The sequence below is a fragment of the Carcharhinus amblyrhynchos genome, chromosome 20, assembly GCF_965287045.1.
Source record: "Carcharhinus amblyrhynchos chromosome 20, sCarAmb.v2.hapA, whole genome shotgun sequence".
In the NCBI taxonomy this organism is placed as follows: Eukaryota; Metazoa; Chordata; class Chondrichthyes; order Carcharhiniformes; family Carcharhinidae; genus Carcharhinus; species Carcharhinus amblyrhynchos.
Window position 1 is genome coordinate 2,955,672 of NC_137343.1, and position 15,987 is coordinate 2,971,658.

Consider the following 15,987-nt stretch of genomic DNA (forward strand, 5'->3'; position numbering starts at 1 on the left):
AAGCCCGCTATTCAAAAAGGGAGGTAGAGAAAAAGCAGGGAACTATAGACCAGTGAGCCTAATGTCAGTACTGGGGAAGTTGCTAGAATCCATTATCAAGGATTTCATAACTTGGCATTTGGAAGGCAGTGGGATAATCAGACAAAGTCAGCATGGATTTACAAAAGGGGAATCATGCTTGATGAATCTATTAGAATCTAGTAGAGTTGACCAAGGAGAGCCAGTGGATGTGGTTTATTGAAACTTTTAGAAGGCTTTTGACAAGATCTCACATAACAGACTACCATGTAAAGTTAAAGCACACGGGATTTCAGGTAATGTCTTGAGATGGATAGAAAGCTGGTAAGCAAATAGGAAGCTAAGGGTTGGCATAAGTGAGTCTTTTTCTGATTGGCAGTCATTGACTAATGGGTTTCTTCAGGGATCTGTGCCAGGACCCCAACTGTTCACATTATATATTAATGATTTGGAAGAGGGAACTGAATGTATTATCTCCAAATTTGCAGATGATACAAAGTTGGGTGGGAGGGTGAGCTGTGAGGAGGATACAGAGATGCTTCAGTGTGACTTGGACAGGCTGAGTGTGTGGGTATCTGCATGGCAGATGCAGTATAATGTGGATAAATGTGAGGTTATCCACTTTGGTAGCAATAATAGGAAGACAGATTATTACTTGAATGGGTGTAAATTGAGAGAGGTGGATACTCAGTGAGACCTTGGTGTCCTTGTGAATCAGTAACTAAAAGTAAGCGTGCAGGTACAGCAGGCAGTAAAGAAGGCAAATGGCTTTCATAGCGAGAGGATTTGAATATAGAGATAGGGATGTTTTGCTGCAATTGTACAGGGCCTTGGTGAGGCCACACCTGGAGTATTGTGTGCAGTTTTGGTGTCCTTATCTGAGGAAGGATGTCCTTGGATGGATGGATAGGATAGAGGTGGAGAGGTTCTTCCCGCTCAGAAAGGACAGTAGGACTAGGGGGCACAGCCTCAAGATAAAGGAGGGGCGGTTTAGAACGGAGTTGAGGAGGAACTTCTTCACTCAAAGGGTGGTGAATCTCTGAAATTCTCTGCCCGTTGAAGTGGTGGAGGTTGCCTCGCTAAATATATTTAAGACGCGGGTTGATAGGTTTTTGATAGGCAAGGGAATTAAGGGTTATGGGGAGAGGGCGGGAATGTGGAACTGAGGCACGACAGATCAGCCATGATCTTATTGAATGGCGGGGCAGGCTCGAGGGGCTAGATGGCCTACTCCTGCTCCTATTTCTTCTGTTCTTATGTTCTTATGTCCTTGCTATAGAGGGAGCACAGCGAAGGTTTACCAGGCTGATTCCTGGGACGGCAGGTCTGTCATATGAGGAGAGACTAAGTTGGTTAGGATTATATTCACTGGAGTTTAGAAAAGTGAGAGAGGATCTCATAGAAACATATAAAATTCTAACAGGGTTAGACAGGGTAGATTGAGAAAGAATGTTTCCAGTGGTGGGGGGAGTCCAGAACTAGGGGTCAGAGTTTGAGGATAAGGGGGAAACAATTTAGAACTGAGGTGAGGGGAAATTTCTTCACCCAGAGGGTGGTGAATGTGTGGAATTCACCCCCACAGAAAGTAGTTGAGGCCAAAACATTGTGTGATTTTACGAAGAAATTAGATATAGCTCTTGGGGCTAAAGGGATATGGGAGGAAGGTGGGATCAGGATATTGGAATTTGATGATCAAAATGAATGGCAGAGCAGAATTGAAGGGCTGAATGACGTCCTCATGCCTCTTATTTCTATGTTTCTGTGTTTCTATGTACTGGGGCATATTGGCCTTTGTCAGAGGGTCAGTGCTGAGGGAGCGCCGCACTGTCAGAGGGTCAGTGCTGAGGGAGTGCCGCACTGTCAGAGGGTCAGTGCTGAGGGAGTGCCGCACTGTCAGAGGGTCAGAACTGAGGGAGCGCCGCACTGTCAGAGGGTTAGTGCTGAGGGAGTGCCGCACTGTCAGAGGGTCAGTACTGAGGGAGCGCCGCACTGTCAGAGGGTTAGTGCTGAGGGAGTGCCGCACTGTCAGAGGGTCAGTACTGAGGGAGCGCCGCACTGTCAGAGGGTTAGTGCTGAGGGAGTGCCGCACTGTCAGAGGGTCAGAACTGAGGGAGCGCCGCACTGTCAGAGGGTTAGTGCTGAGGGAGTGCCGCACTGTCAGAGGGTCAGTACTGAGGGAGTGCCGCACTGTCAGAGGGTTAGTGCTGAGGGAGTGCCGCACTGTCAGAGGGTCAGTACTGAGGGAGTGCCGCACTGTCAGAGGGTCAGTGCTGAGGGAGCGCCGCACTGTCAGAGGGTCAGTGCTGAGGGAGCGCCGCACTGTCAGAGGGTCAGTGCTGAGGGAGTGCCACACTGTCAGAGGGTCAGTGCTGAGGGAGTGCTGCACTGTCAGAGGGTCAGTGCTGAGGGAGTGCCGCACTGTCAGAGGGTCAGTGCTGAGGGAGTGCCGCACTGTCAGAGGGTCAGTGCTGAGGGAGCGCCGCACTGTCAGAGGGTCAGTGCTGAGGGAGTGCCGCACTGTCAGAGGGTCAGTGCTGAGGGAGTGCCGCACTGTCAGAGGGTCAGTGCTGAGGGAGCGCCGCACTGTCAGAGGGTCAGTGCTGAGGGAGTGCTGCACTGTCAGAGGGTCAGTGCTGAGGGAGCGCCGCACTGTCAGAGGGTCAGTGCTGAGGGAGGGCCGCACTGTCAGAGGGTCAGTACTGAGGGAGCGCCGCACTGTCAGAGGGTCAGTGCTGAGGGAGTGCCGCACTGTCAGAGGGTCAGTACTGAGGGAGTGCCGCACTGTCAGAGGGTCAGTGCTGAGGGAGTGCCGCACTGTCAGAGGGTCAGTGCTGAGGGAGTGCCGCACTGTCAGAGAGGTGATCTCTTAGATGGGACGGTGAACAGTCTTCACTCTGTAAAGGTTTATTTCTGACTCTGTTACAGGGGGAGCTGCAGGTGGGTTGGTCAATATTCATCCCTCACTCTGAAAGAGGTGAGTGGGTATTGTGGGATCTTGCTGTGCACACTGCATTCCAGGGCTGAGAGTACTGGAGGGTGGGGAAGGTGCTGGAGAGGTGTGTGTGGATCAGTAGGAGGAGGGAGATGAGGGAGTTTGACAATCAGGCGCTGAGTCTGCTTTGAAAATGGAATTGAGAGAAAGATGAGAGATTCTGTCCTTAATGGGGGGGTGGGGGGAGGGAGGGTCTGCAAAATAAAATCAACCCGTCCTCCACCACCCCCCCTCCCCATCCCCCGCTACCCCCCCCCCTCCCCGTCCCCCGCTACCCCCCCCCCCTCCCCATCCCCCGCTACCCCCCCACACACAAACTCAGATTCTTTCCAGTTCCGCACACTCAGTGTGACTGCAGCCCTGCCTTCACTCTGAGCTGCCACTGTCCCTGGGGGGGGGGGAGGGGGTGGGGTGTGAGGGGTACTCAGGCTGTTTGTTACCCTCTCAGGGGGTAAAGCAAGGGGCCAGGGGTGTGCAGCTTTCAGCCCTGCGGCTCGGCAGCCTCGGGGAGATCCGCAATCCAGCTAAACCCACTACAAAGAAAAGTTAAACATTCCCAGAGACAACATTGCGTCAGTTTAACTTCTCCCACCAGGGGGGTTAGGGTGGGATTTGGGGAGGGGGGAGCTGGAACCGCGGCTGCAGAGAGTTAGGAACTGTCTCCCAGAGTCAGTTCAGGAGAGTGCAGAGGCTGGGAGAGAGATCTAGAGATACAGAGAGAGAGAGAGAAATAAAGAGCAGTGGAAAAGTCAGAGACTTAGAGCGTGGGGAGTGAGACATAGAGAAAAACTGGGGAAAAGAATCACAGATATAGAGCGAGAAAGAGAGAGATAAATAGAGAATAGAGAAAGAAATAGAGAGCAGGGAGATAGAGAGGTACAGAGAGGATAGGGAGAAAGAAAAAAAGGAGGGAGAGATACAGAGAGACGGAAACATAGAGACTGAGGGAAGACAACAGAGTGGGGAGTGAGGCAGAGGATTAGAGACTGGGAAAGAGATAGACACAGAGAAAGAAATAGAGACCAGGTGGACAGAGATACAGTGAAACTGTGCGAGAGACAGAGAGAGAAACAGAGAGAGAGAGGCTGGGGGAGAGACAGAAACATTTGGGAGGGGGTAGATTGAGGGTGGGAGAGAGAGAGACTAGGAGACAGAGAGGGGGGAAAGGACTGAGACAGTTTGGAGCACAGAGAGACACACACAGACTGAGACACAGACTGCGAGAGCCAGACAGAGACAGGCAGGGATAGAGAGTGAGAGATAGATTGAGACAAAGAGGCAGGAGTTTGCAGGAGTTGTTATGTGTGAGTGAGCTGTAAGAGGCTCTCGGGCAGAAAGCTGCTGGCATCTCTCAGTTTCCTCATCCTCTCTGCGGAGTTACTCCAGACGCCAGCAGTTCCAAACTTCAGCGTGAGACCCTTGGCTGGGTGAGAGACGCAGGAGGAAGATCCCGGGATCACCTTGGAGCAAGGATTAGATCAGGAATATCCAATCTAGTGAAGCGGTGCAGTGAGAATGGGGAGATACTTGTTGTGTGTCTCAATGCTGCTCCTACTACGGAAGGTACCGAAATTTCTCTCAGCAATTGGCAACACACTCGCTGTCCGCTCTCTGAGGACTTCACTCTTTTATTCTTTATTTACTCAGGTAAGCGGAGAATCAGAGGCAGTTCCAGCACTCACAGGTAAGGCAAACTCACAGCAATGGAAGGTGAACTCTGTACACAGACTGGCCTGAGCTGCCCAGTGTTTGCTGAACTTTCCCATTCTCTCCCCAGTAGTGCAGTGCACTAAAAGTGGTTCCTGTCTACACTTTTACTGTGACACATACAGTCCCACACAAATATACACCCTCGACACATATACATCCTAGACACACATACACCCACAGGCACACATGTACACCCACAGACACACATATACACCCACGGACACACATATACACCCACAGACACATATGTACGCACTAGGCACACATACTCCACAGGCACACACATACACCCACAGACACACATGTTTATTTATAACATCCATGTGTACAGCTACAGCTACACTGACAGCTTCTCACAGAATCGCTGAAATGATTTAGAGAGACTTGTTGAACTATTGTAGTTTTTCAGGAAAAGTTAGGTAAATAACTCAAACAAGTAATGTACAGTAATACGGGGAGAGAGCGGGGCAGTGGGATTAGTTTGGGGAATGATACAGGGCTATGGGGAGAGAGCGGGGCAGTAAGATTAGTTTGGGGAATGATACAGGGCTATGGGGAGAGAGCGGGGGCAGTGGGATTAGTTTGGGGATTGATACAGGGCTATGGGGGGGAGAGGGGGCAGTGAGATTAGTTTGGGGATTGATACAAGGCTATGGGGGGAGGGGGGCAGTGGGATTAGTTTGGGGATTGATACAAGGCTATGGGGAGAGAGTGGGGCAGTGGGATTAGTTTAGGGATTGATACAGGGCTACGGGGGGAGAGGGGGCAGTGGGATTAGTTTGGGGATTGATACTGGGCTATGGGGAGAGAGCGGGGCAGTGGGATTAGTTTGGGGATTGATACAGGGCTATGGGGAGAGAGTGGGGCAGTGGGATTAGTTTGGGGATTGATACAGGGCAATGGGGAGAGAACGGGGCAGTGGGATTAGTTTGGGGATTGATACAGGGCTATGGGGAGAGAGTGGGACAGTGGGATTAGTTTGGGATTGATACAGGGCTATGGGGAGAGAGTGGGGCAGTGGGATTAGTTTGGGGATTGATACAGGGCTATGGGGAGAGAGCGGGGCAGTGGGATTAGTTTGGGGATTGATACAGGGCTATGGGGAGAGAGCAGGGCAGTGGGATTAGTTTGGGATTGATACAGGGCTATGGGGAGAGAGTGGGGCAGTGGGATTAGTTTGGGGATTGATACAGGGCTATGGGGAGAGAGCGGGGCAGTGGGATTAGTTTGGGGATTGATACTGGGCTATGGGGAGAGAGCGGGGCAGTGGGATTAGTTTGGGGATTGATACAGGGCTATGGGGAGAGAGCAGGGCAGTGGGATTAGTTTGGGATTGATACAGGGCTATGGGGAGAGAGTGGGGCAGTGGGATTAGTTTGGGGATTGATACAGGGCTATGGGGAGAGAGCGGGGCAGTGGGATTAGTTTGGGGATTGATACTGGGCTATGGGGAGAGAGCGGGGCAGTGGGATTAGTTTGGGATTGATACAGGGCTATGGGGAGAGAGTGGGGCAGTGGGATTAGTTTGGGGATTGATACTGGGCTATGGGGAGAGAGCGGGGCAGTGGGATTAGTTTGGGATTGATACAGGGCTATGGGGAGAGAGCGGAGCAGTGGGATTAGTTTGGGGATTGATACTGGGCTATGGGGAGAGAGCGGGGCAGTGGGATTAGTTTGGGGATTGATACAGGGCTATGGGGAGAGAGCGGGGGCAGTGGGATTAGTTTGGGGATTGATACAGGGCTATGGGGAGAGAGCGGGGGCAGTGGGATTAGTTTGGGGATTGATACAGGGCTATGGGGAGAGAGCGGGGCAGTGGGATCAGTTTGGGGATTGATACAGGGCTATGGGGAGAGAGCGGGGCAGTGGGATCAGTTTAGGGATTGATACAGGGCTACGGGGAGAGAGCGGGGAAGTGGGATTAGTTTGGGGATTGATACAGGGCTATGGGGAGAGAGGGGGGCAGTGGGATCAGTTTGGGGATTGATACAGGGCTATGGGGAGAGAGCGGGGCAGTGGGATCAGTTTAGGGATTGATACAGGGTGTGGGGAGAGAGCGGGGGCAGTGGGATTAGTTTGGGGATTGATACAGGGCTATGGGGAGAGAGTGGGGCAGTGGGATTAGTTTGGGGATTGATACAGGGCTACGGGGAGAGAGCGGGGAAGTGGGATTAGTTTGGGGATTGATACAGGGCTATGGGGAGAGAGGGGGGCAGTGGGATTAGTTTGGGGATTGATACAGGGATATGGGGAGAGAGGGGGGCAGTGGGATTAGTTTGGGGATTGATACAGGGCTATGGGGAGAGAGCGGGGCAGTGGGATTAGTTTGGGGATTGATACAGGGCTATGGGGAGAGAGCGGGGCAGTGGGATTAGTTTGGGGATCAATACAGGGCTATGGGGAATGACTGGGGCAGTGGGATGAGTTTGGAGAATGGTACAGGGTTTCGGAATTTTACAATACTGAACTGGGCTGACACATTGAACTGAATTTGAGGCTGGAATATGTTCTGGTTACTGAAGGAAACAGTTTCTGATTAAAGATTATTTTTGTATTGACAACGTTTGGTTGAGTTTGGGTTTTTGAATAGTTATTTAATTCCAGTATTCTTTGTCCTGTTTTTAATATCTATCCTTTCTCTTTCCTGTCTAACTTTCATTCTTTCAGTCTCTTTCTCACTTCTTTCTTTGCTGCTGCTTGCTAACTGTCTTTGTTCACTTTGGGATTGTTTGCAGCTTTCTGTGTCTCCTTTGTGTCTGAGTGATTTCCTCACTCTGGCCTCTTACTGCAGAAGAGAAAAATGTTATCAGTTTCAGGGTTGTAGCAGTATTTCAAACTCAGATGTCCCCCCTCTAGGAGTAACCTCCAGCCCGGTGCTCATTACAAAGAATTCTGCAGAATCGGCAGACCAGGAACAGAGCGTTGGGTCCTGAGATCTACATCCGAGTTTATCTTTCTCCCGTGCTTCCTCCCAGCTAGTCAAACCATACTGTCCCTTTATCCTTCCCTTGTTTGTGCTAGAACCCACTGAAATGACAAGCCCGTTATGATGTAGGGTGTATGTCCAACAGCAGCAACTGACACAGATATATTAGCTTGAATGTAGAGAAAGATGCCAGGGTCTTTCACAGAGGTGTAGCCAGAAGATGATGTGCTGCATCAGTGTTCAAACACTTGGTGAAAGCTGTGCAACAATTCTGATAAAGAAAGATTGACATGCATTTATATAGCGCCTTTTATGATGTTCCAATGAAGTATTTTTGAAGTTTAGTTACTGTTGTAATGTAGGAAATGTGGCAAATTGCACACAGCAAGATCCCACAAACAGCAATGAGCAGATTAGCTATTTTGTGATGTTGACTTGACCAAGACACAGGATATATTGATCCATCTCGTAACAGCAACCATGGGATTTTTCCATTTATCGAGTATTTTGATTTGAGTTGACTTGATTTATTTTTGTTGCATGGATGAACATCGAATGAAAAGTATTGTTTCTTATGCACTATACAGACAAAGCATACTGTTCATAGAGAAGGAAAGGAGAGTGCAGAATGTAGTGTTATGGACATAGCTAGGATGTAGAGAAAGATCAACTTAATGCGAGGTAGGTCCATTCAAAAGTCTGACAGTAGCAGGGAAGAAGCTGTTCTTGAGTCGGTTGGTACGTGACCTCAGACTTTTGCATTTTTTTCCCAATGGAAAAAGGCGGAAGAGACAATGTCCGGGGTGTGTGGGGTCCTTAATTATACTGGCTGCTTTGCCGAGGCAGCGGGAAGTGTGGACAGAGTCAATGGATGGGAGGCTGGTTTGCGTGATGGATTGGGCTACATTCAAGACCTTTGTAGTTTCTTGTGGTCTTGGGCAGAGCAGGAGCCCATACCAAACTGTGATACAACCAGAAAGAATTCTTTCTATGGTGCATCTGTAAAGGTTGGTGAGAGTCGTAGTGAATATGCCAAATTTCCTTAGTCTCCTGAGAAAGTAGAGGCGTTGGTGGGGCTTTCTCAACTATAGTGTTGGCATGGGGGGACCAAGACAGGTTGTTGGTGATCCGGACACCTAAAAACTTGAAGCTCTTGACCATTTCTACTTTGTCCCCATTGATGTAGACAGGGCATACCCTACTCTACGCTTGAGTGGGGCCTGCGATTTGTCACATCTGTAGACAGCCCCTCTGACAGAGCAACACTGGAGCGTCCACTGGGTTTTTATGTTCAAGTCCTGGAGTTTTAAGGTGTTAGCGTGCATAGAGGATTGGCTGTCTGATAGGAAGCAGAGAGTTGGGATCAATGGGTGCTATTCTGACTGGCGGTTGGTAACTAGTGGAGTGCCGCAGGGATCGGTGCTGGGGCCTCAGCTATTTACCGTTTATGTAGATGATCTGGAGGAGGGGGCTGAGTGTAGGGTGTCGAAATTTGCTGATGACACAATGATAAGTGGAAAAGCAAATTGCGCGGAGGGTGTGGAAAGTCTGCAGAGGGATCTAGATAGGCTGAGCGAGTGGGCGAGGACCTGGCAGATGGAGTACAATGTTAGCAAGTGTGAGGTTATCCACTTTGGCAGGAATAATACTAGGAGGGATTACTATTTAAAGGGTGAAAAGCTGCAGCATGCTACGGTGCAGAGGGACCTGGGGGTCCTTGTGCATGAGTCGCAAAATCCCAGTCTGCAGGTGCAGCGGGTGATCAGGAAGGCGAATGGGATGCTGGCCTTTATAGCGAGGGGGATAGAGTATAAAAGCAGGGAGGTCTTGCTGCAACTGTACAGGGTACTGGTGAGGCCGCAGCTGGAGTACTGTGTGCAGTTTTGGTCGCTGCACTTGCACAAGGATATTTTGGCCTTGGAAGGAGTGCAGAGGAGGTTCACTAGGCTGATACTGGAGATGAGGGGGTTGGACTATGAAGAGAGGCTGAATAGACTGGGTCTGTACTCGTTGGAGTTTAGAAGGATGAGGGGGGATCTTATAGAGATGTATAAGATAATGAAGGGGATGGATAGGGTAGAGGTAGAGAGATTCTTCCTGCTCAGAAAGGACAGTAGGACTAGAAGGCACAGCCTCAAGATAAGGGGGGGACAGTTTAGAACAGAGTTGAGGAGGAACTTCTTCACTCAAAGGGTGGTGAATCTCTGGAATTCTCTGCCCGTTGAAGTGGTGGAGGCTACCTCGCTAAATATTTTTAAGACACGGGTAGATAGGTTTTTGGTAGGCAAGGGGATTAAGGGTTACGGGGGGGAAGCGGGAAAGTGGAACTGATCCACTTCAGATCAGCCATGATCTTATTGAATGGCGGGGCAGGCTCGAAGGGCTAGATGGCCTACTCCTGCTCCTATTTCTTATGTTCTTATATTCTTATGAGTGGGACTTGAACTGTGAACCTTGTGGCTCAGACAAGAATGTTACCAACTGAGCCACATGTGACATGGCCCTGGAGATCTCTCACCTGGTAAACTTATCACTACCACTCTGATGAAGGGTCATCCAGATTTGTAACCTTGGATCTATTCTTTCTCCAGAGATGCTGTCAGACCTGCTGAGATTATCCAGCTTTTTCTATTTTTGAAGGTGTTGGGTGGGCATTATGGGCCTGAGGTTCTGGATGGCTGAAGCCAGAGCCACCACTGCAGTGGTTAAAATTGGGGATGTGCAAGGAGGCAGAATTAGAGGAGCACAGATAGCTCAGAAGCTGGAGGTGATTATGGAGATAAGGAGGAACAAGGCCGTGAGAGGATGAAGGTAGGAAGCAGGGCATTGTTTAACAGCGAGGCAATGTGGCTCGGTGAACACAAGGCTGTCAGGTGTGAGTTAGGAGTGTTGGAGGAGGTGTGCAGGATGAGAATCCAATCAAGGGAGCTTCGGGGCTGGAGATGATGAGAGATCTGGGAGGAAATGGGCATCGGATTCTTGCTCACTTGTTTTACGTGTTACTGGACTCACCCCCCAGTCTTCAGCCTTTGTTCCTGAGCGCTCCCATTCTGAGAAAGACAGAGGGAAAGAAATCTCAGTTACAAAATCCTCTCTGATGCTGCAGAGGTGAAGAGGACTCAGGAACACAAGAATGAACGATCAGAAGATCAAGGAAGTGTGATCAAAAATTCAAAATCTTCACCTGATGGTGTAAGACCCCCCACTTTAGTGTGGAATCTGAAGATGCTGCCTGATATATATACAGTCTTAAAAATGTAATTTGAAAGTATATACTTTCTGTACGGGCTACTGATTTTGGAGCAGCAAGTTGGCACAGTGCTTAGCACTACTGCCTCATGCTGCCAGGGACTCAGGTTCGATTCCTGCCTTGGACTGTTTACATATTTGTGGTGAGTGTCTGGAACAAGCTGCCAGAGACAGTAGTTGAGGTGGGTACAATTTTAAAAAGCGTTTAGATGGTTGCATGGGTAAGATGGGTATAGAGGGATATGGGCCAAACGCGGGCAATTGAGACTAGCTTAGGGGGTCAAAAAAAGGAACGGCATGGACAAGTTGGGCCGAAGGGTTTGTTTCCATGCTGTAAATCTCTATGACTCCATGACCCTATGTTCTCCCTGTGTTTGCGTTTCCTCTGGGTTTTCTGGTCTCCTCCCACACTCCAAAGACGTGCAGGTTAGGTAGATTGACCATGCTAAATTGCTGTTTAGTGACCAAGGATGTGTGGGATTAGTGGGGTAAATATTTGGGGGTTACAGGGATAGGGTGGAGGGGAGGGCTTGGGTAGGATGTTCTATTGAAGACTCGATGGGTTGAATGGCCTCCTCTGTACTGTAGGGATTCTATGATTCCCTGATGCTCTGTGTGTTACTGAGGTGGTAGTGGTCATGGGTTTGGAAGATGCTGTGTTGAAGGAGCCTGCTGCAGGGCACCTTGTAGATGGTACACATGGCAGCGTTGGTGGTGGAGGGAGGGTGGAAGGGGTGCCACTCATGCAGGTTCCTTTCTCCAGGATGGTGTTGGGCTTCTTGAGTGTTGTTGGAGCTGCACCCATCCAGGCAAGGGGAGAGTATTCCATCACTCTCCTGACTTGTGGAAAGGTGAGGAAGGAAATTTGCAGAAACCACCTGTGGTTTCCAGCTCAATTTATAAAAGAAAGTTCCACATAATGTTAATGGCCTCAAATAAATAGCAGCACAAGCAGACCTCTTTGATCAACCCTTCACTCTGCACTTAATACAAAGCAGCTGCTGATGATAAAGTGCTGGATGTGCTGGTCACCACATCACACAGCCTGACTATATGGGTGAAAACGGAGCGACAGTGAGAAAGTCTTTTGGATTTATGGTTTGCTGAGTTTAAGAGAATTTTTGTGGTGTGTGAGGAGAGACCATTAGCCATTGTAATTATTCTTCACACGTGTGTCTATGTGATGAGGTCTTTGGGTCAGGAACACATGACCTATCCGTGTTACTGTGTAACACACCTCACACATCAGCAATGTTTTGGAGGCTGATTTGCTCTGGCTACCCTAAGTGTTGTAGTTCTGTTTGCTTTGGGAGTTCCCGGTTCAGTATTGCCTTATTCTTATCCTAGTCCCCAAATTCCTCCACGGCCTCTCCCCTTCCCTCTCTCTGTCACCTCCAGCCCCACAATCCTCAGAGGTCCCCACATTCCTCCAATTCCAACCTCTTCCACATCCCCCTATATCCATCACTCCACCATCGGCGGCCGTACCTTCACCCGTCTAGGACCTAAGTTCTGGACTTCTCTCCCTAAACCTCTCCAGCACCCTCCTCACTTTCTTCCTTTGTCACAGAACAACAGAGTTATTCAAGTGCAGAAGGGGACCATTTGGCCCATTATGATAGCCCATTACACCGTAACATTCAGGGCTATGGGCCAAGTGCTGGCAAGTGGGATTAGGTGGGTAGGTCAGGGCCTTTCATGCATTGGGGCAGACTCGATGGGCCAAAGGGCCTCCTCTGCACTGTAGGATTCTGTGTCTGCTCCGACTCTCCGAATGAGCATCGTGACTTTGCGCCATTCTCTTGCCTCTTCCCTGTACCCCTGCACAACGTTTCTATTCAAATAATGAGCTCATGCCCTCTCAAATGCCTCTCCTACTCTTTGACCAGACTTTTGTCCATTTTCCCTGGTAGCTGCTCTGTGAATTGGTGTTCACGTTTCTTTGATCACCTTCCTGTGAAATGCCTTGGAAAATTCTCCTGTGTTAAAGTTGCTATATAAATACAAGTTACTTTGTGCTTTATCCAGTACCTCCCCCCACCCCCACCCCACTGCTCCCCAACCCCCTTCATAATGTGAAACTTCACTCAAAACCTGCACAGAATCCCTACAGTGTGGAAGGAGGCCACTCGGCCCATCAAGTCAGCACGGATCACAATCCTTATCCCCATAACCCCCAGCATTTACCCTAGCTAGTCCCCTGACAGTAAAGGGCCAATTTACCATGGCCAATCCACCTAACCCACACATCTTTGGAGTGCGGGAGGAAAGTGGAGCACCTGGAGGAAACCCATGCAGACATGGGGAGAACGTGCAAACTTCGCACAGACAGTGACCCGAGCTGGGAATCGAACCCAGGTCCCTGGCGCTGTGAAGCAGCAGTGTTAACCGCTGTGCCATTGTGCCACTGTGCTGCCTATCTGGCTAAGAGCTGAATCTGAAGGGGAAGGAACTTGGGGGAATCGTTGCCACGCAGCTAAATGTGAGGCACAGACTTTCTTCAAACCTGGCAGAAACAGATGGGTGAAGTTACCCTCAAACATACAGCATTAATTCAGACTCTGGCACCATGCCAAATGCTTCATTATAGAAGTATTTCTCCTTTTTGGATACTGACTGTACGAGGCCATTCAGACCCTCTGTTTTGTTATATCATTCTAATAGATCATGGTTCAACTATGTGCCAACTCCATGTACCCACCATAGCTCCATGTCCCTCGATACCCGCAGCCAACACAGTCTGTCGATCTCAGTCTAGAAAATTCAATTAACCTCCAGAATCTTTGAGTGAAGAGAGTTCCAGGTTTCCATTATCACGTTTAAAGTTTATTTATTTGTGTCACAAGTTGCCTTACATTAACACTGCAATGAAGTTACTGTAAAAATCCCTAGTTGCCACATTCTGGTGCCTGTTCAGGTACACTGAGGGAGAATTTAGCATGGCCAATGCACCCCAACCAGCACATCTTTTAGACTGTGGGACGAAACCGGAGCACCCAGAGGAAACCCACGCAGACACAGGGAGAACATGCAGACTCTGCACAGACTGTGACCCAAGCTGGGAATCGAACCTGGATCCCTGGCGCTGTGAGGCAGCAGTGCTAACCCACTGTGTCACCGTGCCCCCTGGGAATCGAACCCGGGTCCCTGGCGCTGTGAGACAGCAGTGCTAACCCACTGTGTCACCGTGCCCCCGGGAATCGAACCCGGGTCCCTGGCGCTGTGAGACAGCAGTGTTAACCCACTGTGTCACCGTGCCCCCCGGGAATCGAACCCGGGTCCCTGGCGCTGTGAGGGGGCAGTGCTAACCCACTGTGTCACCGTGTCCCCCGGGAATCGAACCCGGGTCCCTGGCGCTGTGAGACAGCAGTGCTAACCCACTGTGTCACCGTGTCCCCCGGGAATCGAACCCGGGTCCCTGGCGCTGTGAGGCGGCAGTGTTAACCCACTGTGTCACCGTGCCCCCGGGAATCGAACCCGGGTCCCTGGCTCTGTGAGACAGCAGTGCTAACCCACTGTGTCACCGTGCCCCCCCCGGGAATCGAACCCGGGTCCCTGGCGCTGTGAGACAGCAGTGCTAACCCACTGTGTCACCGTGCCCCCGGGAATCGAACCCGGGTCCCTGGCGCTGTGAGACAGCAGTGCTAACCCACTGTGTCACCGTGCCCCCGGGAATCGAACCCGGGTCCCTGGCGCTGTGAGGCGGCAGTGTTAACCCACTGTGTCACCGTGCCCCCGGGAATCGAACCCGGGTCCCTGGCGCTGTGAGGGGGCAGTGTTAACCCACTGTGTCACCGTGTCCCCGGGAATCGAACCCGGGTCCCTGGCGCTGTGAGACAGCAGTGCTAACCCACTGTGTCACCGTGCCCCCGGGAATCGAACCCGGGTCCCTGGCACTGTGAGGCAGCGGTGTTAACCCACTGTGTCACCGTGCCCCCGGGAATCGAACCCGGGTCCCTGGCACTGTGAGGGGGCAGTGTTAACCCACTGTGTCACCGTGCCCCTGGGAATCGAACCCGGGTCCCTGGTGCTGTGAGGCAGCAGTGCTAACCCACTGTGTCACCGTGCCCCCGGGAATCGAACCCGGGTCCCTGGTGCTGTGAGGCAGCAGTGCTAACCCACTGTGTCACCGTGCCCCTGGGAATCGAACCCGGGTCCTTGGTGCTGTGAGACAGCAGTGCTAACCCACTGTGTCACCGTGCTGCCAGGAATCGAACCCGGGTCCCTGGCGCTGTGAGAGGGCAGTGCTAACCCACTGTGTCACTGTGCCCCCGGGAATCGAACCCGGGTCCCTGGCGCTGTGAGGGGGCAGTGCTAACCCACTGTGTCACCGTGCCCCCGGGAATCGAACCCGGGTCCCTGGCGCTGTGAGGCGGCAGCGCTAACCCACTGTGTCACCGTGCCCCCCGGGAATCGAACCCGGGTCCCTGGCGCTGTGAGGCGGCAGCGCTAACCCACTGTGTCACCGTGCCCCCCGGGAATCGAACCCGGGTCCCTGGCGCTGTGAGACAGCAGTGTTAACCCACTGTGTCACTGTGTCCCCAGGAATCGAACCCGGGTCCCTGGCACTGTGAGACAGCAGTGCTAACCCACTGTGTCACCGTGTCCCCAGGAATCGAACCCGGGTCCCTGGCACTGTGAGGCAGCGGTGCTAACCCACTGTGTCACCGTGCTGCCAGGAATCGAACCCGGGTCCCTGGCGCTGTGAGACAGCAGTGCTAACCCACTGTGTCACCGTGCCCCCCGGGAATCGAACCCGGGTCCCTGGCACTGTGAGGGGGCAGTGTTAACCCACTGTGTCACCGTGTCCCCCGGGAATCGAACCCGGGTCCCTGGCACTGTGAGGCAGCGGTGTTAACCCACTGTGTCACCGTGCCCCCGGGAATCGAACCCGGGTCCCTGGCACTGTGAGGCAGCGGTGTTAACCCACTGTGTCACCGTGCCCCCGGGAATCGAACCCGGGTCCCTGGCACTGTGAGACAGCAGTGCTAACCCACTGTGTCACCGTGCCCCCCGGGGAATCGAACCCGGGTCCCTGGCACTGTGAGGCAGCAGTGTTAACCCACTGTGTCACCGTGCCCCTGGGAATCGA

At 51.6% G+C, this 15,987-nt stretch overlaps 1 protein-coding gene across 1 annotated transcript in view; it reads left to right on the forward strand.

Annotated features, from left to right (window-relative positions):
• Positions 1 to 327: 327 nt before the first annotated feature.
• adgrd1 (adhesion G protein-coupled receptor D1) overlaps positions 328 to 15,987 on the forward strand; it is a 273,919-nt gene continuing 258,259 nt past the window's right edge. Inside the window, exons 1-3 of the mRNA XM_080208783.1 lie at positions 328 to 342; positions 2,944 to 2,955; positions 4,658 to 4,694. Of these exons, the coding sequence (XP_080064909.1) occupies positions 328 to 342; positions 2,944 to 2,955; positions 4,658 to 4,694 (64 nt within the window). The remainder of the gene's footprint in view (positions 343 to 2,943; positions 2,956 to 4,657; positions 4,695 to 15,987) is intronic.